This window comes from Anomalospiza imberbis, chromosome Z (assembly GCF_031753505.1).
Source record: "Anomalospiza imberbis isolate Cuckoo-Finch-1a 21T00152 chromosome Z, ASM3175350v1, whole genome shotgun sequence".
NCBI classification, from domain to species: Eukaryota; Metazoa; Chordata; class Aves; order Passeriformes; family Viduidae; genus Anomalospiza; species Anomalospiza imberbis.
The window spans coordinates 24,677,508-24,702,330 of NC_089721.1; the positions used below are offsets into that span (position 1 = coordinate 24,677,508).

General features: G+C 38.7%; 1 protein-coding gene across 1 annotated transcript; it reads right to left on the reverse strand.

Moving 5' to 3' along the window:
- Positions 1-734: 734 nt before the first annotated feature.
- HABP4 (hyaluronan binding protein 4) lies at positions 735-24,369 on the reverse strand. Its single transcript, XM_068175774.1, has 7 exons — positions 24,063-24,369; positions 15,297-15,444; positions 14,352-14,513; positions 10,826-10,909; positions 4,022-4,190; positions 2,279-2,455; positions 735-1,255 (listed from the first exon to the last, which is right to left on the reverse strand). Exons 1-7 carry the CDS (start codon positions 24,334-24,336, stop codon positions 1,199-1,201), a joined length of 1,071 nt encoding a protein of 356 aa, XP_068031875.1. The 5' UTR covers positions 24,337-24,369; the 3' UTR covers positions 735-1,198.
- Between the last annotated feature and the right edge of the window lie 454 nt (positions 24,370-24,823).

The following is a 24,823-nucleotide window of genomic DNA, read 5'->3' on the forward strand; positions in this document are numbered from 1 at the left end:
ACTCCAAAGAAAAACTTTTTTTCTTCTAAGTTTCATCCACTATTTACTCTCAAAGGAGACTGCTTAGAAGTGAGGCACAGAACTGGAAAATGTGAAAGGTTTGTAGTCATCTGCTTTTTCAGTAAATTTAAAGAACATGTTCAAGTTGAGCATGTTCTCCTGGCATTTGAAGACTCCTGTGAGGCTGACAGCTACTTCCAAAATGTCCGGTGTGCTTGTCCTCTCATTTCTTTCTGTCATCACCTCTGGCACCATTTTCTTGGTTTTCTCATATCCCCCAGAATGGGTCTCAGTGTCCCCTTGGACAGGGAACAGAAAATCTAGCTCAAGTATGTTAAAGTTGCAATGGAAGAACATTGCACCTCATCCCCAACATCACAAACTTCTTAGTAAGGCATTTAATATTTTCATTTGTAGTTACTCCTGCTAAAATTAAATACTTCCTTAAAAATTAGTTCTGTCTTTAGATTAAAATTCTTATTTTACTTACTCTTCAAAGCAATTGCAGTCTATATCTTGTTACTTAAGTAGGACTTAAGGTTCAGTGTCAATTCAAAGCACCGATGATGCCTTGATTTTAAAGATCACTTCCATTTAGAGAGATGTTCACTTTTTTTGGTGGGTACAGATTGTTGTTTAGGGTTTGGGTTTTCCCCCCCAACTTTTTTCCCCCAGATTACATTCAAATGACTTCTACCACTCTGACTTCTTAAAGTAATACCTCAAACTCAAACCAATATGCACGTTCCTTTATTTATGAAACTCTGAAGAACTGCAACTTGCTACTGTCTGAAATATACACTTCACCCAAAGGAATCTACTTTCAAATGTACAGTGAAATTGAGTCCCAATTGTGGATTGTGCTGTACAGTTTACATTTCACCATGGTGTCTTGGAGAATTTGATATAATCTCTATATATACATTTTTAAATACTCTTCCCTTTAACTTCACTTGAAGCCTAGTAGGGAAGTAATGTAAGCTTTCCCATAAGTTTCATAAATTGAGGCAGACATTGGAGCCTGTGACAGGATCCCAGTCCACCCATATTTTCAGAACCCAACTCTATTAGCAGACACCTGCAATCATTCCACACCAAATATCCAAACAACTTTCCAGAAAGAAATCCACATCAGCATAGAACTGGTCTCTTCATAGTTAGAAAGCAACTTTAAGATACCACTGTTCACAATGGGTCCTCAAGCTAAAGCCGGAAAATCCTCAGGATCATCAGGATTTGGAGCAACAAGCTGCACCTAGAAAGGAAGAAAAGAAGTCTATAAAAATGAATGCATTTCCAAAGAGTCTAACAGCTATGTATATGTATTTTACCCTCAAAAGGGTTCATTCTTCTACGCAAATGCTACAACTACTAAATGCTACTTCTACTCAAATTGTATCCATCATTATCACAAGGCTTTTATCTCAGAACTTGTGACTACTAAAATTTCTTTTCAGTGTGAATGTTTTTATAATGCTCCCTGGAGAGGACCAGAAGGTCACAAGTTCTGCAGCACCGAATGAAGAAAAATTAAAGCAGTCTCAAGCAGAATACAGCATATTTTAGAAGCAGCATTACTATATTTATACATTCTACAGCTACTGAATATATTGGGTTGTAGTTTTAATCTCTCTGATCTGTTACCATAAAGAACCTTTTTATTCCAGATTAAACAAGTGCATCGACACATCCATATTATTCTGAAAGTTCCTGGTCTTAAAGCATTTTAGTCACAGTAAAGTTTCTGTTAGTGTGAAGAATAAAGATGCCTCTTCCAGGCTTTTTTCGTCCAAAGGAAAAGGTAAGTGGAAGTTTTTTATAATGGTTATATTGAATACATGAATCATTCTGTAGGATCACAGATTTACTGATCTCACTGTTAGTAAACAAAGTATTACTGTAACACAGAATTTTTTCAAAGTGATCCAAGCCTTTAGTTATTTTAATTACTTCCCAATTTATATCAAAACTAATTGCATCCTTTCCTCTAGTTACCATTACAGCATCTAGAAATCAGACCTTTGGAAATGTACGTGTTAAGAGTTGTGAGCCTGATTCAGTATTTAATTTCAAGTAATATAATATGGGCCAGGAACTCAATATGCAGGACAACATACTATGAGACAGGAATTAAAAACAAGTCTGTCACTACTGAAATCAAAATTCCACACAGAAAGGGGCAGGACACACACAAACACCATCAACAACAGAAAAAAAAACTCCAAACAAACAAACAACCCCAAATGAACAATAACACCACCACCATAAAATCCATTACCACTACTTCTGGTCGAGGTCCTTTCTCTTCAGGTCTTCTGCCACGACCACCTCGTGCTCCTCTCGATCCACGGCCAGGGCGAGGAAGAATTCCAAAATTAATATCCAGCTGAGAAGTTATATCATTCACTGGTTTTCGAAAGACATGAGAATTATCTTCAAAGTCTTCTTTTTGCAGCTGAAGAGAAGATCTGGTTAAAGCCTACAGCTTTTCATGTATGAGCTCCTCTCCCCCCAGATACACATTCACACTTTATATTATAGACTAAGCAGCAAATGAACCAAGATAGCATCTGGAGTAGAAGACAGGCCTTAACTTGCACAGGATTTTAACACAGATAAGGTAATTCCAGCTTCCCAGATGCCTGGGATAGTTCTTTGTTGGCTCAAGAGATTCCTGGTAACAAAAGTTTCTGTACCAACTCCATAATACTGAAGAGGTTTGTCAGAAATCTAAATCTAGGAAGTTTTCAAAGAAACTACAGCATCAGACCTAAGCTACTTACTCCTACAGTTATGTCCAAGGAATGGATAAAAGGCCATACCAAGGCTACTTAATCAATGTATTCATCTACATGCCTGCAGGTATGAGATTACTGTGGTTTTAACTGTGTGTTCCTAATAACTAGTGTATGTCAGATTATTGCCCAGCATAACTTTAAGGAGGACTGTAGCAATGATAAAGTGTATGTTAATTCATCCCTTACAACGATTAATCATTTATTCAGTGTCTAATTCAGGGATTTCACTTGCCTATGTTAAACAGTTCCTTCTGTTCTGTGTTCACTTTAACAAGGTCTCTTGATACCACCAGAACAGAAACTTTGAGGCAAAAGGAACAGAAACTTTTATGTACTTTTCACACACCTGTACGATTTCTTCAGAGTTTGTGGAAGGTACTCTTCCCACACCTACTACTACTTCTCAGAAAAGAAAGAGGGGATAATGACAACTCTGACCTAAGAAGTCTCACTAAAAAGAAGGCAGACTCAACGATCTAAAGTGATTAAATTTTGATGCTAATATTGTAACTAGAGAAAAGGTACATATTCATAAATGTATGATGTATGTAGACTTCAAGGATCAAAATTCCATCATGCTAGACTGTATGTACATGCTTCTGTGACCCCCAAAATCTGAAATCTAAGTAAGCTAGAATCTGAAAGAAGCTTACCGTCTCTCCTCAGAACTAGTAGTTCTCCATAAAGTTTCAATCTAAATAATATTATGGAATAAAATTTAGAGGAAATTGAGAGGGGGTGCACACTACAGCACCACAAGCTCTCCAGGCTTCATTCTAAGAAGCAAGACCAAAAAAAACACACCCTAAAAATCAAAAATTCATATTTACAAGTGCACAATGAGATATATGCAAGTGTATATTGGCAAGTAAGCTAAATGGGACTCAAACTGAGAAAACAAGTGTATAGTAAACCAAGTTTCATAAACCAAGTTTTTCTAGCAGCATGACTAGATACCAATACAGGTAGCAGCAGCTGAGCCATAAGGCAGAACAATTTGATATATTACACGTTTGCACAGAAAATAGGGGCAATGATGTGAGACAAAAAAATTGGACACAATTTAAAGCCTGTTTTGGGGCACATGTCATTGCAGTGATAAAGCTTAGATACTGTTTTCTTGCCTATTCAGATTATACTAAAGCTAGAAGCAAAAAAATAGAGACTGTTTCCTAACCCTGGACACAAAGGAGGGTTTACAGAATTCCTGAGGCAATGCTTACATTTTCACTGTATTTTGACTTGTGAATCACCACTGCTTTGGAAGGAACAGTGGATTCTGACTTCCGAATGTTGAATTCAGGCTTTGGTCGATTCCGTTGCTGAAGATTTTTCCACTCATCTAATGTCATTTCTCGAACCACTTCTTCCACTGGCTCTCCTTCAGCAGCTCTAGAAGTTTACAGTTTTAGAGTAAAAAACACCAGCTTGTAACATTCCAGGATAAACAAGAACACTTATCTCCAAAGTAAGAATACTAAACAAAACATTTAGAATGTTTCTCACCAAATTATTTTCAATTCCACTTACCACAGTAACTTCATGTGATAGTTTTATATTAATGTAACTTAGAGTATATATTTATGTACTTTTTGAAATTAATCATATGAACAAATGCTGTCTGCAGCTTCCTGTACTAGTACTCATCCAGTCTCATCCTGAATTCAAGCACTTAGATTCTAGACAAAATCATTCGGCCTTTTGATATGGCATATTCTTAACCCTACAGTTTAATAGTGTATCTACCCCTAGCAAATATAGTCACAGAAAAAAAAACAAACCACTGAGCAGTTTTAAAACACCCCAACTGCATGGTTTCATTGCTTTGTACTGCACAATGACAATATGAGATGAATTCCTGTTTCAATGTAGCTTTCAGTCATCAAAAATGATCACCATATGATGATCACACCGTGGGATCTTATAAGAAATTACTAATATTTCCTTTGTTAATTTCACAAGATGCTTCCTTTATTTTTTTTTTGTCACATGTAGTAATAGACAAGTAGACTGTATTTATCACTTGGCAAAACCAGGTCAATCCTAGTCAAATTATCATTTGTCACTAAGTACAATAATGATATGTTCTAGAAAAACATATCGAATACATCAGAGGCTGCCTTGCATATTTTTGAACTGTAAAGACAGAAGTTTTTATGTCTGTAAGACACACAGAGATAAGACAAGATACATAAGTGAAAAAAAACTTCTCTTCCACTGATCATGCTTGAGTACTCTTCTGCCACTTTTCTGCTGCTGATTACGACAGGCCTCCCAGGACAGCAGCTTTTAGAATACTACAGGTGTACAATTAATGATACCTACAGAAAGCTATTACCTACTAACCAGCATCACATACAGGGAGCACAACTTCCTACATCACCATAATTGTCTGCTGCATAAACAAGTAAAATACCATGACTTGTATAGGAAAGCCCTCACTGATTACTCCAAGATGCTTGAGAAACCATTTCTCCTTACATAGAAAACTTATGTTTTACAATAGTAGTTGGAGTTGACTAAGTATTTCCCTAACAATGAATTTTCTGGAAAGCCCCTTCATTAGAATCTGTCTCGTGGGAGAAGATGGATTTGGTTTTCCGCATTCAGTCACAGTTCCACAGTCCTACCAAATAATTATGATTTCACCAAAGTAAATACTCAGTTTATTAGGTGCAAGTTGGAACTTTTTTATCATGGAAAGATGCAGAGTCAAATGACAATCAGTGACTCTGTGTATTTTGTTTTTAAAGTTGTACAAGCAATCCATTGGAATACACACATTTTTTGGGACTGTACATTATAGAACTAGCCTACATGGGAATAGGCCTGGTCCTCCTTCTTACCTGATTCTGTAGCAAAGTATTCATTTCTTGCCAGTCAAAATTAGACAGTATTTTTCTAAACACCTAGCATATAAATAGGAGAAGCAGAACTGAACACTAAAACAGCCCTTAATTTTAGTTCTAGGATTAACACAGTTCTAAATTCACTTCACAGAAGAGTAACAAATACAGAAGTCCTGCACTACATGCCTGCCCCTCTGACATGCCTTTACGGCCTGTTGTTTTGAAAATTCCAGCTTTATCAACCAGAAATTCAAGGTTAAAAACTGGTAAGCAGTCTGTAGTTCCCTGCTCATTATGATCTGAAACTGTATTAGAAGGACTATTAGGGAAAAAATAGTTTACTGAGTTACATGAAAAGGATACTGGTGAAAGAAGCAGCTACTTCTAGAAAAACTCCAACAGATACTGTTGCATCTGTAAGAGCACTTAAGAACACCGAGCACCAAAAATATTTCAATTTGTTGTACTCAAGAGTAAGAAGCCAAGTAAGTTTTGATCAATTATCTGAACCTTAAGTTTTGGGAATAAGTTAGAAAAAAAAAAGACTTGTAGTAAACACTCAGAGGAATTAAAGAGAAACATAACTAATAAAAGTGTCTCTATTAAACTGATTTAATTTTTTCCTAAGCCATTATCTCAGTAAATTGCATATCTGAACTTCAGGAAGTCTTTTTTCCTCCTCTCCCATGAACCTATCACCACATTACAGAGATAATGCTTCAGTCCTTGGCAAGAGATGCAGAACTGATAGCAAGAAGTATTTGAGAACTATCTATCAATATTTCAATTTGCAAAAGAAAACCAAGAATGTGAATGGGAGTTTAACAGTGTAAAATAATGTTTACTGCATTTTCTGTGGCACAAAGATTGCACAAAAGAAGGGCAATAGTGCAAGTATTCAAGAATACTGAATAGCTTCTAATTCAGTGGTAGGAGATCCTAAAGTGATCCAGTGACTTGCAAACAAGCAACCAAAACAACCATCACCAGTAAGTCCCAAGAACTAGAAATATGCACACTCAGGCAAAAGCATCAGCCACCCAAACACAGAAAGAGCCACTAACAAGACAGAAGCTCTGAAGGAGGGACCTCAACTCGCTGGATTGTGCAGGAGCACTGCACTCAAGTATCTGTTCCTTCTTCAACATAGTATGTATGATAAGGAGCCACATGAACAGTTTTGTTTGGATCAGATGTTATTGCTGGTAGGGTGGAACAACATCTCAACTGAATAATGTCTTCTACATGGGAACAGGCAAGAAGTCCACAACAGCACTGCAAGACTAAAGTCTAAAACACATTATGTACAATGGGAAGGCTTTAAAGATGTGCAAAGGAAATATACATAATGCCAAAAGAATCTTGCATAACCATGGCATTACAGCAAGACATCCAAGAGAAAAAAACCTAACATAGCAGCTTCTATTTTTCTAATTATTAGAAGGACCATCATGGGACATTGAAATCTCCATTAGCTGAGTACATTAAAATCAACTAGACAGGTATCAGAAGCAACAATTAAAATTGGTCATGCCTTGGGCCCAAAAGACCCCTTTCAGGTCTAAATTGCTATGATCATAAGATAACATGAGGACATTTGACCACACAGCAATTTGATGTCATGAAAAGCAAACACAGCTATTGCTTTGAAAAGTACACATACATCAAAAACATCCACTTGCCAGTTCCAAAGGAAATACTTGCAGATTTACACTGTAAATATTTGGTTTTTTCAACTGCAAAGTACAGTTTTGGTTTTTACTCCAAAGGATGGTTTTAATTGCTAGGTTATTAGCAGTACAAATTTGTTTTAGGATGTCAGGACTCCCAAGGGGAAACACCTATGAGTGAAGCACAGCAACAAAAACCTGCATATCACATTTTGGACAGAAACTTAATTGCAGCAAGTTATTTTGGGCACCAAGCCAGCATGGAAGTGCATTCTGTGCAGTACTTTCTACCTTCTAACGTTATACATTTTTAGTAATTGCTTGGTGTGCGTTTTCAGTAATCAAATTAATAAGATCCTTGGCACACCAGCAGTCATGCTTACAAAACGATGCCAGACAACTACACGCAACCTCTGGACATGAACAAATTGAATACACAATGTAAGTCCTACCAAATCACTAAAGGAGAGCCTTCAGTAATAGTTCCTACTGCTTCAGTGTCTCCAGTGGATGACAATAACCCTTTAACTATGCCTTGATTACAGTGCATACAGTAAAACAAAGTATCTTTTCTTTTTACCAGAAGGAAGGCAAATGGAAAGGAATGGCATTTAGCTCAGCTATTCAGCTATTATTTTCATATTAAAAATAATGACTAGTCTCTCTCAGATCAGTTTTTGTATTATTCAGCTGCACAAAGCAAATGCTTAGCCAGCTTTTATCAAGAAGTCAATGACAAGAAGCTTTCCTACTAAATATTATTTACAAGAGCATTATCACCAGCTATAGAAAAATTTAAAGTTAAATAAGGTAAGACCAAACAACAATTGTACAAACTTAACTGTGGAAGAAAAACACTGAATCAAATACTTATGAAGCTCTGGCCTGATCTATGAACAGCCTTATGCCACCATTAAACAAACAAACAAACAAACAAAAAAAGTAGCTAAAACATCTTGAAGATAAATTGTTAAAGCTTCCTATTACGTAACCAATATGATACATAGCTCCACCAAAAAGGAAAACTATCATGTGAGAAAAAATATAAGAAAAGCCCACAAGATTAAATACAAGATTTGAAAATACCTTTAGGAACAGGAATTTATTAGCCCATGTGTTGTACTGAATAAAACAAAAAAATCAGTCAACACAAGTGTGTTATATTGTTTGAACAGTGAAGACAAGTTCAACCAAAAGCAGTTGTGAGGAAAGTTTATACTTCTCCACTACCGGTGTATTTTATACAGAGTTGAGGTTAGGTTTTGCTTTTGCAGCAAAAAAAAAAACCCTAAATGAGCATGCAGTTTGGGATGATATAACATGAGATAAACATTGTTGATACACTCAAGAAGACTTGAGGATATGGGAAAAAACACCTTGACTTATACAAGCATTAAAGAAACTCTTATCCTGCCATACTCTGCAAATAGAAGCTCAGGAATGGCAAAACAGAGTCCTAAAGACAAGACCACGTAAGTCACAGAAGCCCACAGAACCTGTTTTCCAGAGTAGCATGGAAATTAGCCAGTACCACATCAGAAAGATATACACCATCTTCATGCAGGCAGGTTATTCCCACCTTCCAAGGATACCTTTTTTTACTTGTAATTTTAAATGGAAACACTTACTACTATAAAGAGAATGAGAGACGAAACAAACCGAAGTCTTCAATCTCTTTCTCAATGCAAGCACACAACTGCAGTAAAGCAGTAAAAAAGAAATGGTTTCCTTGCAGGCACTACATTTTAGTGTCAAAATGAGAATGACCCTAGTAACAGCCCAAGCAAACACACAACCCTGTATAATATTGAGGCTGTTGCAAAAGCAGAAGGTAGTCTAATTTGTGTTATCTGGATAGCAGGGACAACCTAAGCATGTAAGACCTTTAAATACATCCTGAAGCCTGAACACCATATCCTACCAGCTTTTGCTTTTAAACATTAAAACAACAATTCCATCTTGTTAAAGTGTATGTCATACAACCATACCTAACGACCTAGGCACTATTCACACAACGTCTCCTGTTTTAAAATACATAGGGTCACCAAGCTGACACCCCTGCAAAAGGTAAGTGCAGGGAGATTTATGTAACTTATGTTTTGTATGTAGATTTGTAAGCCTTCGGGACAGTATTTATTGCCCTGAAAGGAGTACACAGTGCAGAATTTTGTACTTGTAGGTTACTTGATTTTTTGAATGATTTGAATTTCAGTGGACTATGCCTAAATTAATCTTTAAAAAAAATACAAATGGGAGTAAAATCTCCAGAAAGGCTCCCAGTCTGACTGAATACCTAGTGATCTCTAAGATGAAAGAGTTAAAGATAACTGGCAAATTCTGCCAGAGGCCTTTTCCACTGTATACACTTCTCATGCCTTAAGCTCTAAAATGAACAGATATTGGGACATATCTACAAAGAGCTTGAATTGAAGTAGAAACAAGTACAGGCATGAAACAAGCAAAGGTACCAGCAACTGACAAAATCAAAATTTTTAAAAAGCTGAGTAACTGTTTTCATATTTAGCTAATACAGTGCATTTTTGCCAGTGTACCTACACTATCCATCTGATTTAAGTTAACCCAGAAACATTTTTTCAGTCATAAGTCATTCAAAGACAGATTTCCCCATGTGTATACACCTTTAGCTATATATTAAAACTTACTTTAAAATAACCGAAGTTATATCAACTGAACTTCTTACAGGGTTAAACAACCTGAACATATAAAACAGGTTTTGTAGTCTAGTTAGCTTTATAATTAAAAAATGAACCCATATCACTAACATCTGGAGCTGCTCTATGATGTAAAAAAGGCTTCATAGCAACAGAAGAGGCTGACATATTGCACTGACCATCTTTCACTCATTAGGAGATATGCACCACAAGCTATTTAAGTATTCTTGAAATCTCTTACTTAGACAAGACTGTCCAGATATTTTTTTAAGCCACTGTTTAGAATGAAAGCCAGAAGACAACGGGCACATTTCTCTCTCAGTTTCTCTACTCTATGTCTCATTGCATTTTCAGAAATTTTTTTCAAGTTCTACCGTGGCCTCTCATGAATAGATGATATCTGCATGATATTACTAATTGGTGAATACAAACTTAGAGTAGCTCAATGTATTTCAAATGTGTTTGTACAATTGCATGGGCACCTCGAATACCTGTTGTCAGGGAACATCAAAAAGCATGGTAGTTGCTACAAATTAGACGAGTTAAAAAGGTAATACATAATATGTAGCTCCTCCTTAAATTATCACCAAATCCTAGGAAGTTAAGCATCACTGTGCAATTAAATGCAATCTCCAACTGTATAAATCAAGCTTTAGTCAGAATTAGGGACATATTTTCCATACTTAAAAATACAAAACAAAGCTCTTCTATTTTTAAATACATGCACTAGCAAAACTTCACCATTCACATTTCAAGTGTGCTCCTCAATACAAGTACATCAGTAAGAGTTAATTGTTTCCTTTGCATTTTGAAAGAAAATATTTGTCTGACTGTACTTGCTCAGAGGCTCTCCTTCAGATGTCCCTGGCAGTTCAAGAGTTCCCAAGGTCTCCTCCATAGATGCAGACTGTTCCTTCCCACTAAAACAGTAAGTAAACAAACGAAAACAAAACACACTCAAAAAACCAAAACAAAACACCACAGTCTTCCTGAGTCACACTGGAAAAAACCAAATCAATACGTTACTTCTTTTATCAGAATTCCTTAGTAAGGAGGGGAAGAAGAAATTTAAAAAAAGAGAGAGAAAGGAGAAAACTCTTTGATCATAAGCAGAAAGAAATACTAAACGACTAGTTGAGCAACTAACAAAATGAGCATATTTTGGGAATGTTGGGAAAAAAACTATTTAATTTTTAAAAAATAAAAGCATGTATGAAGATGAAATAATTTAATCAGGAATACTAACCATGATTAGTATTAGTCGTCAGTAAAACACTGACATTTGGGGTTGCCTTTTTGCTTCTTTTAAAGAATTAAAGTTTGTATTTTCTGTAACATGGACTTTAATTCACTGTCAAATGACAGCAGGAACTTATTTTCATTCCAGTAGCAGGCATACATATTTAAAATTAACACCTTTTAGCTTCAATGCATTATTAGCACAATTAAGACACAGACATGCTTTTAGAATGGTTCAGAGAGCTTTAATTTTATGTCACTTCTACCACATCACAGGAAAACATTGGTTTAAGTTCTGGTGCTATTGAACTGAAAAAAAAAAAAACAAAAAAACCAAACCTTAACTAGGAAGAAAATATGTAAGGGCCAATAAATACCTTGTAAGTTCATGAAGCCTTCCCCGATATCCTACAGAAGATAGTTTTCTGCTAGCTAGTTTTGTACTATCAGTCCAGAACAATGTTAACCTAGCTTATCCTTTGAAAAGCCAGGGTACCTAAACAATCTACTCTTAATATAAAATTCTGTAGGAGGGAGAGAAGTTAATACAATCTTTCAGAAGAATTTGGAATATCAAGACTCAAAATTATTACACAGCAAGGTTATATTTTTTAAACTTTTAGTATGCTTGTCTGAATCCATTAAGTTTTAAAATTAGATTTTATTTTTAAATAAAATTTTATTTTTAAAACAATTTTGTCAATGGATGTGTATGTGGCCAAAGATATTTGCTGTAAGTTCAAGGCACTGCTTTTTCTCCATCCTCTAGCAGCCTTCAATTAAAGAATTCTAGATGTATAGGAGAACAAAAGCTACTGGAAAGAGCAATGTATTGTTAGGTGCAAAGAATGGACAAACGTCAACATAATCAGTGAAGTTTTACAAATCTGAACAGAAATCATTACCACTAAGAGATATACAGAACTGAATGGAAAAGTCCTGGGTTTCTTTTACCTCAAAGTGGCCATTAATCACATTATGCTACTGATTTTTCTAGCACTTTAAAATGTACTGTCATGGTACAGTCAACTCAATATTACCTTCAGAACCACACTGAAATGCACTACAGTTTTGCAATTTAGAAATTATCCATAAAACTCCAGAAAAGAGTAAGTCCAGTAACAGAGTTTTAATCTTAGAATTAGCATTTTGGAGCAATTCCATTAAATACCAGAGTCCCATTTACTTGACTATTGAGAAAAGTAATAACTTATTTCCATTAAAAGACAACTCAGCTCCAGTCAAAAGATTCTGGCTGTCTTAAGTGAACAAACATCATCATGCCTTTGCTTCAATTTAATCTTACCATCATGAAGGAGTGTCATGGTTTGACATGGAAGTGAATTCTTTCAGGAAGTTGGGTCAACCCAATCAGTGGTCAAGTTTGGATATTGGCACCTGAAGTGACCACTGAAGATAGGGATACGCCTCTGAGAACACAGGGGGTTAAAAGCAGGAACTCCCAAGAGCTCGCTCTCTTTGGTTCCGGTCAAGGTGCTGTGCAGATCTCCCCTGCCCAGCCGTGGGGCTGGATGGGGGAGGGGAAGCCATGCGGCCTGGTCGAGGTGAGCCGAGGGGTAGAAGGACTGGAACCGAGCCAGCTCCTGTGGACGGAAGGGTGGAGAGAAGCGGAGATGCCTTTGTCATCCCCCGCTCAGAAGGAAGAGACAGAGAGTCCGGACAGCACCTGTAACTTTGCCGGTGCAGAGGAGAAGGAGCTGGGGGGAAGGCGCCCAACCTTGGCCTTGGGAATCGGCTGCTGGGCAGAGATTGCAGCCGTCCAGGGAGTCTGAACTGTTAACCCTTTCCCGGGAAATGAAGGCTTTGTAAAATATTACTCCTCCTTGATTTAAGTAGAAGAGAGAGACAGTCTGGGATCCGAGATGATGGAAGAGGAAATTTTTGAGTTGGGAGGAGATGATGAAGTGGCTTGTGGCTGGACTTTTCTTGTTAGCTATAGACTGAACCAAATTCTCCTGACAGAGGCTGCACTTAGAGAGGTGCGTTGGTGAGCCAAGAGACCTGTTTCAGTGATTACCAGCAGAGGAGTAGAGAGAACAGAGGAGAGTTGAAGAAGGTGTGGAGAAGCCCTCTGTCTTCGAGGAAGAAGAAGAGGAGAAGAAGACCTCTGTTCTTGGACCCTCGACCCCAGGGGAAAATGGGGGGACTCTAGTCCCGAGATGAGAAACTGAACTGTTGTCTCTTCTGGTCCATGGCAAAGCATCCTTAAAGGAGCCCTATGAGCAGTCTGTCCATGCACAGTGGTGAGAGCACTGTGACATAGAAAGGAGAGTGTCACCATGGCAGATTTTCTCCGGGTGGTTGCCATGTGTGACACGGAAACACAAGGGTGGCAATTGTTTTTCCTGGGGGGTCTGTGGCACAGGAGAGACTCCTGTCTCCCTTGATGGACTGAGTATTGATTATCTGAAGGGTGGCAGTTTGATCAGGATCCTGGGTGGTGTCTCACTGTTGGGTTTGTTTGGAAGTTAGGTGGGAAGCAGAGGGGTGTTTTGGAAGGTTTTCATCCAGGATTTAGTGTTTGTAGTTTTATAGTAGTAGTAGTTTAATAAAGTTTTTTTCCCTTTGTTATTAAGCTTGGGCCTGCTCTGCTCTGTTCCTGATCACATCTCACAGCAATTATTTAGGAAGATGCATTTTCATGGGGGCGCTGGCATCGTGCCAGTGTCAAACCATGACAAGGAATCAAGTTAAAAAATGTAAAATTACATTAAGTACAACAATAATAGAAAACGATGCTTATAAAGTTCAAAATGCACATGAAACTGATGAAAATTATGATCTAACATAGGCCACAGAAAATTATCATCTGTGATGGGCACAAGTATATGACATACCTCGTACCATCTTTCATTGTTCTGCAGTTGCAATCTCCACGTCCATCCTTTCTGATATCTGCTTTCACAACTCTAGAGAGGAAAACAATTCTATGAGTTTAAGAGAAATTTTCCTTTTTTTTTATGACCTCAAACTAAAACCAGTATTGATGTTTTGCCAGCCAACCTGGATATGGAAGGGAACAGAATAAGTAAAAGACAGTACTGCAGTGCTGACTATTATTTACTTGTATACCAAGTAAGAAACAGCACACAGAACACTTACGTTTTATCATTCCCACTTTGTCTTTCAGGTTCTCGTCTTCTTCTTTGGTCAAACCCATCAAAACTTCCATTTAATCCACCACCTCTTCCTCTACCTCTCATTCTGCCTCTTCCCCCACCACGGCCTCTTTTTGGTCTTTCATAGTCTAATCTTTCCACTGGTCTAAGAAGAAGGTAATTAGTCAGACTTTTGTTTTTATAGAACAGTTAATAAGAAATAAAAAATTCATATTGTTATGTTTGTGCAGCTATGGGACACACCAGTATATAACAGTAACAGCGCAATTTATAGAGTGCATCTTTATACAGCACACACTACAGCTTGTTTTGGTTTTGTTATTGAAAATGGACATAAACTGAACTCTGGAGGAATTATTACAGCACACAGAAACAGAAAGAACAGCAGTTATTAACATTGAAAACATTACAGAAACTAAAGAAAGCATTATAAAACTGTCAAATCTTCACAACTTCATCATGCAATATCTCCACCATCTAAACCCATATTTATATGCAACTGCTAAAAATTTCAGACAACTTGTTAAATATCAACTATTATGGTATAAAGAACAGCCACATTCTGAAGTATTAAGGGTTTAGGTGAAATCTTCTAGTATTCACAAAGAAAGCAAAAAACAATATGCATTCACTGTCCAAGCAGTAAGTTCCAGTTTGCAACCTCCTACATGTTCTGCAAAGCTTGATATGTGAGCTCAGAAACTAACATTATAAATACACTGCTGACTAGGGGGTACATTTTCAGATCTTTACATTTTTCAGTTTAGCCTTAAATTTCTAACATTCAACAAAAATGTACCAATTCAACCCCCAAGGAAGCTGAAACAGATCTGACGGGCATGTAGTAAGTAGTCTAGCAAAAAACCTGCACACTAACAATGCACAGATCCTCCATGAGGGACCTTAGTTCTCTCTGCAGGATACATACCGTTCCACTGAGAATTCCACTTGTCTTTGTGCTCCATAGGGATGGTATTCCCTGCAAGCTGGTCTCCATTCAGTTTTGTCTTGTTTCCCCTCTGTGCCTCTGTTACTGAACCCTTGTTCTTCTCCCTGCCTGGGTACTCGGTTTGGGTCTACACAAACATACGAAGGGATTACTGACAGCCCAATAGTAACACAACTGCAATTACCAAACTACTGACTGAAGTGAGTTGGCTACATGTCCAAACCCAAGTCCTCCAAAATATTAGAAGTCCTTACAGCTAATGTTGCCAGACACTGTTTGTTTGAAAGACACATACTTATTTTACCTTCTGTATTGATGAACCTGCAAAATACTATGGGTTTTGACACAGTCAAAGATTTCCAGAAAAGATAGTCTAAAGAAAAATCTCATTTTGCTCACAAGCCACAGAAAAGGAGAACAAAAACTGTTTCTCTCATGTTTTCATGAAAGTGTAGTACAGGATCATGAAAGTGTAGTACAGGATGATGTGGAGAAGCTTCAATGGAAAAGACTAATTGAAAGATAGCAGCAGAAGCAGTGAAGGTGAGGGAAAGAGAAGGACCCCTAACAGACAAGTGTTGATTGTGAAACAACACACCTCCTGCCAGATGAGCTTAGTTTAGAAGTGTAAGCCTCCAGGTCCTCTAAGCTCATGGCCACAGTATCAAACAACCAGCACAGGGTCACCTCTTCACATTGCTGTTCTATGGAGGAAAGCAGCATTCAACAACACTAAAGGTCACTGAGTTCAGCTGGCAGAGATCCAAACAGTAAGTAGAAAGACTTCAACACCACTAATTCTAGAATATAAACATATTCCAAGATAAAATATACTTACGCTTTTTAGAGTTTTGTTCAGCCATTGTTGGGGTTGAGGAGCATTGGGTTGGGCAGATGGAGCAGAAAGAAATTGTGAATTATAATAGAAAAAAATTGCAGTTTTGCACTCAACCTGTATACATCTAGCAGAAGATTAAGGTTCTTTATGTGCTTCCTTTCCCATTTTCCCAAATTCTGTTCTCTATCTGGGACCAAGTTCTCCAGAAGCAAGCAAGCAAGCAAGCCATTTGGTTGGCGAGCCTCTATATTTAAACCAACACCTTTTTCAGCCAACAGTGTAAGTTAATCAAGCAAGGAACAGGAAAACTGGTCTCAAACGAAACTGAGCTACTGTTTCCACAAGAAGTACTGCACTACTGTGGAATACCGAGCAGATTACTGAACTCATGTTAGTGGACAAGTGACAGTCCTTGCTACCTCTGTTGCTAGAACATAGAGAGGAAAAAGGCTATTTTATGTCACAACATTAATATGCAAATTAATTCAGAGCCCCAGAGAAATGCCCATATAAGATGATTTTTGATCAAAGCTTAGGTGGTGAGGATGAAGTCTAACACCACTTGTAAAGAGAAAATTTCGAAGAACTGTCCACTTGGTGAATATGGTAAATAAAGCTTTTTGTTACACAGTAAGAAGAGTCATATTTGTACAGAGAAGATAGTTTTATATGTGGTGCAGAAGAAACTCCAGCTTTGCTTTTCTTTACACTACAAACCACTTGACATAACACCTTCCAGTAATTCTCTCTTCTCAGGTTTGGAGTTACTCAACCCTTAGAGCACTGAGCATATCTGCATTACCCAAATTACGATGTAGTCTCTATATAAAAGACAACTTTTGATATCAGTTTCTGAGTAAGCTTTTCAAATCAGGACAGTTTAACACAAAGCAAAATTACAGAAGACACAGAACTGTACATACTGTTGGGAAACATCTGCTCTACACACATCTCAACTACACTACCAACTATGTAAATGTTAATTCTAAATTGGAATCTTGCTGTGGAAAAAAATTACTACTAATTTCTGGCCTCATTTTAGTTATTTTGTTTGTATCTGAATGAAGAACAATGCATAGGAGACTACAGTGTTATTTATTTTTGATCCTTTTTCATTGGCTATCAGAACCATCAGTTATTCTAAACAGATTCCTTTGGCAAGAATGCAGTAGTCAGACACATCCATCCCTACATACTTAGTATTAACCTAAATTTCTCCTTGAGATTCAAAGAGCTCCTTCAAACAAGCAAAATAATGGCAAAAAAAGAAGACACAGAAGTAATTTAAAAAAGTTACTGTCTCATTTTATTACCCAGTACTGCTTAGAAGTATTTCAAAACAAGTCTTCTCACCAGACATGTCACTGCATTACATGTCAGCAGCACTGAGCTTACTGGATGGAGCCATCTGTTCTATACCAATTTGAGTACCAGGCTATTTCACTTTGATTCTAACAGGTGGCTTCATTTACTGTGGATGGATTTTGAACACTAGAAAGACTATTTTATACAGGTAGTAAGTGCCACAAAAACATCTTTAATTAGTTTGACAGACATGGAAGTAGTGGATTAAGGCAGTGTGCAACACCTGTATCTCTCTATTAGGACAAGTCACCCTTAGGGCAGAAGTTTGTGTGATCTGCTTGTGAATCAGCTCAACTTTCAGCTCTGCATGTAAGTGCAAACCAAACTGGAGCTTGGCAGCAATGATAGCATAAGCTCTACAATTTTAATCCTCTGCTACGTGTGTGTCCTAGTACAGATGTGTATGTCCTCAGTTTAATATACAGAGCTCCTACCACTGGGCCACCTATCCTTTGGGGGACAATAAAACAAGGCAACAAAATCAAGAGAAAGCATAAGACATCTTGTATATCACTGACATAATAACTTAAAGAACTGGGGTACACTTTGAATGCTTGCTTAGTAACTACCTCTCCAAATATACCCCAATTTTGTCTGCTTTCTTAATTACATAACCTGGAATGCAGGTTTTCGTCAAAACCACACACAAAAAAAAAAAAGCTCTGGAGTTCTGTGGATCATCTACTTGAGGCCTTGCAAACACAATTCTGAAAACTGAAGATCACTCTTTCCTAGTTACCTAGTTTAGTCTCTCTTTAAAGAGGTTTCTCTGTGTCTTAAAATTACATCTGTAATCTGTATTCACCTGAATATGTGGTCCCACTATTCTCCACTACAGCTTTCCTGGATTGTTACTGCATCAGCCCAGTCTGTTGGCTAAGCTGCCTATCACTTTACTTTCTAAACTGAGTAATCAGAACAGAGATCTGTGTTTCAACAGACCTAGCTTTCTTTTTCCCCAGAAGAAGCAGCTGAGCTATTATTAGAGGGAAAATTACCAGATACTAGAACTAAACAGTGCTAAAGAAAAAAAGCTCAGTTTTACAAGATATTGGTAAAACTCTAAATCATACTTAGAGCAAACATAGTTAAGTAGTTTTTATTTTCCCCACAATAATACTTCATTATTAGTATTAGTTTTGCTAACACTGCAGCACTTAGATAAGAAGACTTTCTAGAGAAATGTTTTTAATAAGTATGTACACAGAACTTGCTACTGGAAAAGCATAACTTATATTTTCGTAACCTGCATTGCTTGGTTTCCCAGACACTGGGTATCTATGTATTAACATATGGATATAAAACAATGCAACAAAATCTAGTTGCCTTTCCAGTGTTGCTATCTAGTTCTCAGCAACCTTTTCCATCCATAAAATCTATCTTCAAACAAGAGAGACTTTTGCTTGGAAAGAGGTATCTCTCTAGGTTTTGTGGCTCTTCACTGGCTTGTAGTGAGAGAGTGCGCTCTCACCTTTTTTAAATTTTGCATTTTAAACGTTTTTTTGTAGAAAGCCTTGACTTCAGACAAATGCTGCAAGGAGCCCAGCTTGCATCTGCCATCAGTGACTATAAGCTAAAGAAGAAACCTTGCTGTTTCTCCCACTTCCTAATGTAAGGATGTGATGGTGGTAGCTGGCATGCAATTCACAAGTTGAGAGAGGTAACTGCTTACAAAGAGCAAATGGAAAAAGAGTGTTTGTGGAAGGGTCACACTGACAGAAGACTTCCCAGCATAAAAAGAGACCTCTTACAGACCTGAGATATAGAGTTACATTTGTTGCCTGAATGGATATATCTAATCATTATGGGAAGGAGTGTAATCACCAAAAACATATAAAAGGAGATAAAATTACCAGAATTTTTGAAAACTACAGTCACAAAACTGTGGAATAATCAATATTAATGTAGAACTGATGCTTGGGCTTAATCCATAAATAAAACCAAAATAAATAAAGAAAAAAAAAACCACAAAAGAAAACTCACTCAAACAAACAAAAAAATCAAAAGAAAAACCAACAATCACCACCCCCCCACCCTGCAAAAAAAAAAAAAAAAGAAGGAAACCCCTTCCAGCTTTGAAAGACTATCCTTCTTCCCAGTATACTTCAAAAGGACAAAGCAGATCCAAAATAGGTCCAAGGCTATGGTAGAAATACCTTGACCAAACAAAGCAACAAAGAAAACAATTGTGAGGAAATTTTTGGGCACAGTAGGGTATTGAAGACCCCAAGGGCTAGGGCAGGACTAGGGCAGTTAAGTAAACCACTGAAAGAAATTATCAAGGCAGAGAAAGTGGAATTGGAGTCTGGAGAAAGAAAAGCTATACCAAGATGTAAAAGGAATATTAGTTACAGGTCACTTAACTGTGTAACACAAAGTAGAACTGATTCTTAAACAATATGACAGATACACATTGTCCCCCTCAAAACATGAATTGTTCTGAATTTAAATTCATTAATTTAAGTACTACTACATTAAAAGCATGCCATGTTTTGAATTCAGCAACTCTACTATTTGTTCCTTCCAACAGTGAGCTGCATCATGATTGCTATGAGGTGTTTAACTCCATACTCCTAGTGACAGATCTGTAAAATCAGCCTCTAGAGACCTTAGATCTTATACTGCTGACCAGTGGATCTCCAGACACTGTAAATGGAAAACACCACAGAGGCTATGCATTGGTGAGAAACTTTGAGGCGCTTGAAACTGAACCTCTACAACCCTTACTGATGACCCAAGAGGCCAGATTAATTGCATTAGCAAAAGCAGCCTTGTGGTGGCACCAGCAAGTGCCACTATTTACACTGAGTCTAAATAAGCTTTTGGAGTGTCATGCAATGGGTATGCTATGGAAAAAATGAGAGTTCCTTGCTTCAGCAGAAAATAATATTTCTGCAGATAGTAATCCTGTAGTACACTCTTGAGCTCATAAAAAAAGACTCCAACAAAATAAAAAAAATAAAAATAAAAATTAAAAAAAAAACCAAAACAAAAACAAAAACAATAACTCAAACTTGTAGTCAGATAGGTTTATAATGGCCTGAAGCTTATGAGCCATATACTTTGGGATACTATACAGCGTTGGGAAATAGCCCTTGCCAACATCTAAGGTTGTCATCAACAAGATTAGTGTTTGGCAAACAATTACACCTAGGATCAGCCTCTTGGAGATCAGTGGTTAACCCAGTATGTTAAAAAAATGCAAAAGAGCTTTGAGAGAAAAAAGAAGTGTGCTCAATGGCATAACTGAAGTATTAATTAGGTATTTTCACAGAAATCCAAATTAGAACCTAAATGGAAATAGTCACATACCACTCTACTATGTACTTTGCTGCTAAAGCTTTGGGATATTATGCCTATTACTTGTAATGACACCATATGTGACATTATTGATAGCAGTTAAATGCTTTGAAAGACTTAATGAGTTCTTTCTGACAATAGTGGGAAAGCTTAATAAAAACAAAGGGAGGCCTACTGTATACTGAGTTTAGTTAGCTGTATTCTTTTATCTAAGTAGTTTTGCTTAGCACAAGCAAAATGATGAAGTTATAGGCCACAAGCTGCAAATTTTCTCCTTGAAATGCTGAATGAGTCTTGTATTACTGTTTAGCTACAATGAAAGGAGGCTCTGAGACCAGTGCAAACTAAAAGATTAGAAGTAATGGCTACCATCAGAAGCTGCAACCCATCCAGATAAAGATAGCTACAGAGAAAGAATGTGATATGAACAAGAAGACTCCAAAACAAAAATCACCATTGGAGTAAGACGTGCATGCAAGGTGTGTGAAGTGTGCAAAGAACAGGTGCATAGGTTGGAAGGGTATAAAATCCCAGGTATTTCCTTGTTCTAAGTCCCTCTGGTGAGGCACCTAGCTTGAGCTGTACCTGTTGCAGTACCACAAATTTATTAATGTTTTTTTTCCCCAGAAATTGGATGTTAGCTGTGGGAAGCCTAGGGTGAATAAACTTCTTTAACAACTTATACAAAGGCAACTAATCTTCCTTTACAACAAAACTTCATAACTGGAAATAGTAAAAGGCAATTTACCCTCACTCAAACACTTATTTTTCTATATTTTAGAGAGTAGAAGAATTAAGACTCCAAAATCAATTTCACTTTCTCCCCTTTAAATGTGTGTGTGAGTCTAATACCAAACTTCAAACAATAGCTTCAGCAATTGCAAGCAGCACACCAAAGAGACACATGGAGTTAGACTCTATCCTGTGCCATTTTGTTTTCATGTGTACCAGTACTTACTGAATTAGAGAATTGCCTACCAGACTTTTCCTCTAGACAATGCTTATGGCACTGTAGTTGAAAGAATGCTATAAGGATAAAATATTAAAAAAATAAGAAAATTACAGTCAGTCTAAGATAAAATTCCATAGAAACTTCCATGCTATATTAAAACCACAGCTAAAAACACAAAAGCACACTATTTAGGAACTATATATGAAGGTTACCAGAATCATCATATGTACATGAAAGGAAAAAAAAACTTTCAGAAGTATTAGCAACAAAGGTTTAGAGATTTCAAAAGAACAGAGAGTACTACTGCATGATCAACAAATTTAATTTTCCTGGACTGGTAAAGAATGCAAGCACTGCAACTGGGCCTTTTGAATAAAGAGCTGGCAAATGCAGTTTGGTCACTGTGGTAAGAATGAACTGAGTTAACATCAAGTGGTGCAATTACAAGAGCTGCAATACCAAAAACCAACCTTTACCCAAATCTTTAGGTTATACAGTCACAAATCACAAAACAACAGTGAGCAGAAGAGAAAAAATACACCTTTAAGGTCAAAAGTTTACGTTCTGGTAGACAATGAAATAGGAATCCATTTTCTCCATAAAAAACAAAGTGTAAAGAGTTGTCTCCTTACAGTTGTGCCATTTCATAATAAATAGTTAGGATTCTAAAGGTCAGAGTATTGCATTATCTAGCAAAGTCCTCTCAGGAGGTTTGCTTCAAATTGAAAATATGTCCAGAAATTTAGTAAAACCTGCTTTGAAAAACTCAGTGAAGAATTTAAAAAAAAAAAAAAAAAACCACACATCTTTTAGGACTTTGTGACTAGACTTTCCATTCAAACATTAAAACACAACACTACAAAAAATCTCTGACTACTGTAAAACTTCTTATATTGCAAGATAGAAGACTAGATGTGCTTTGAGTCTTTCTAAAGACCCTTTTTACAGATTCAATATGCTTAAGAAATAATACTAGAGTAAAACAAAAATCATTAAACTTAACAAACCTTTTTGTAGTCCAAACAAGCAAACACTCTAGCAATTAGATAAAACAGTCAGGAGGAGTCCAAAGTAGGGTTATGAAGATGATCAGGCTGCAGAATATCCAAAAGAAGGCAGTGAAGATTATGAAAAGGTTGGTGAGTCTGCCTTATGAGAAAAAACTGAAGGGGCTATGTCTCTTCTTCCCTGGACAAGGCTTCACATAAGCCACATCACAGTACCCAGGTATTTGAAAGGCTGCAATGATGAAGGCTCTCTTCACAAGAAGCCACATGAAAGTGAGTGGCTACAGTGGGGACAAGTTGCACAAGAAGAGATTTCATCTTTGTTTAGGATTTCTTTCTGGTGCTACCTTACTTTGAAAAAACCTTCTCAGGGTTAAGCCCCCATCAAAGAAGGCTTTCAAAATGCAACTGGACAAGGTAGCAGATGAGGTCTTGAAGGCTGCCTTTCCTAGGAAAGGTTGGACCACACCAACCTTCCAACATAGCGTTTCAACCCTGTGCTGTGATGATTCCAAGAACACTAGTACAATACAGAGAATTCCATCATTTCAACTGTAATACTACCAGAATCTGATTCTGCTGTTTATATGGGTCTAGATGCTATTTTTTTGGTGTTTAAAAGTTAGAGGTAGTTATGCCCAAAATCAGGGGGGAAAAAATCACTAAGAAAGTCTAGAAACAAAGTCTTAAGTTTGGTATGTTATTTTTCTTTTTTTGCAAGCTCAAGGCAAAATAAGTACAGATCCCTGGAGACGTTGGAACGCTGAAGACACTGAACGGCCAGAAAGCTCACAGGTACCAAGAAATCACGCCTGGAAACTTCAGACACTGAAGGATAATGTCCAGGGTGACAAACAATGAAAGGCAGCAGCAGGGCTGCTAAACCAGCATGAAAGCTGTAGAAGCCGCAGCGTAGGAGTTGACTTGTCTCTTGGGGATATCGCTGAAGTTTTCATTTACATATTCAAAGCCTTCTCGGCTGAGAGTGCTCGACAACATCGTGTCGGGACCGTGCCCAAGCGTCACTGCTTTCTCTGAGGGGGACTTTCAGGTGCGTTCACCACAATGATCCCACCACGAACCAGGATTTTTCAGCCCTGCTATGACAGCGCTACCCACGCCACGCCACGGCTGCCGAGAGGTCGGTGAAGCGCGTAGCCGGCAGCCACCCACGCCGCGGGGCCCGCACTGGGCACCACAGCGCTGGGAACCGCCTTCCCTCCTTCCCAAAACCGGCCGCCGGTCCCGCTCGGCCCCGCCTCGCCGGAGCGCTGCCCGCGTACCTGGCTGCGGCGGCGCCGCAGGGGAGGGTGCTTTGCGCTCCTTCTTGGATTCCCACTTGCCGCCACCCGCCCGGCTGCCGGGCACGGCTCTCCTGGCGACGGCCGCCGCCTCGTCGCGCTTCTTCCTCTGCTGCTGGCGGCGCTCGGCCTCGCGCAGGGCGTCGAAGGGGTCCGACTCGTCGTCCAGGAGCTGGCAGAAGCGATTGGCGACGGAGCACCCGAAGTTCTCCTGCATGACGGCACCCACCGGGCTGCCCACCAGCCCCGTCATCATCCGCGCGGCCGCCTCGCCTCACCCTCCCGTCCCCTGCCCCCTCCCCGCTTAGATTACCGCTGCTGCGAGGGGCCGAAACAACGCGCACGCCGGGCGAGAGTGGCGGCGGCCCGACCCACGCGCCGCCTCAGCACCCGCTGCCCGCCTCACGTTCCCGCAGCGCAGCCCAGCCCAGCCCCGCCCCGCCCCGCCCGCAGCAGCCAATGGAGCCCCACAGCGCACCCGCCGCCACCGCCGTCCCCGCCACCTGTAAGCGCGGCTGAGCCCGCCCACAGCCTGCACGCGCGACCGGCGAGCAACAGATCAGCCAATCCCGGCGCCAGGCTCCGCCCTTCCCCGCCCCTGGTGCCCCGCTGCTGCCAATTACCCTGCAGGGCTAGAGCTGTCAATCACACCCGCTGACCAATGCGGTTCGCCGCTCTGTTATTCATCTTGCGTGCGGCCCGGCAGCGCTACAGCCGGCAGCGCTTCAAAAGCGGTGCCGTCA

Excerpts from the sequence above, each read along its gene's own strand:
- HABP4 (XM_068175774.1), bottom strand. The coding sequence starts at position 24,336 with ATGATGACGGGGCTGGTGGGCAGCCCGGTGGGTGCCGTCATGCAGGAG. Across the intron at positions 15,445-24,062 it reads TGCGGCGCCGCCGCAGCCAG|ACCCAAACCGAGTACCCAGG; the intron begins GTACGCGGGCAG and ends ATGTTTGTGTAG. Across the intron at positions 4,191-10,825 it reads GAAGGAGAGCCTCTGAGCAA|AGCTGCTGAAGGAGAGCCAG; the intron begins GTACAGTCAGAC and ends GTAAACTTCTAG.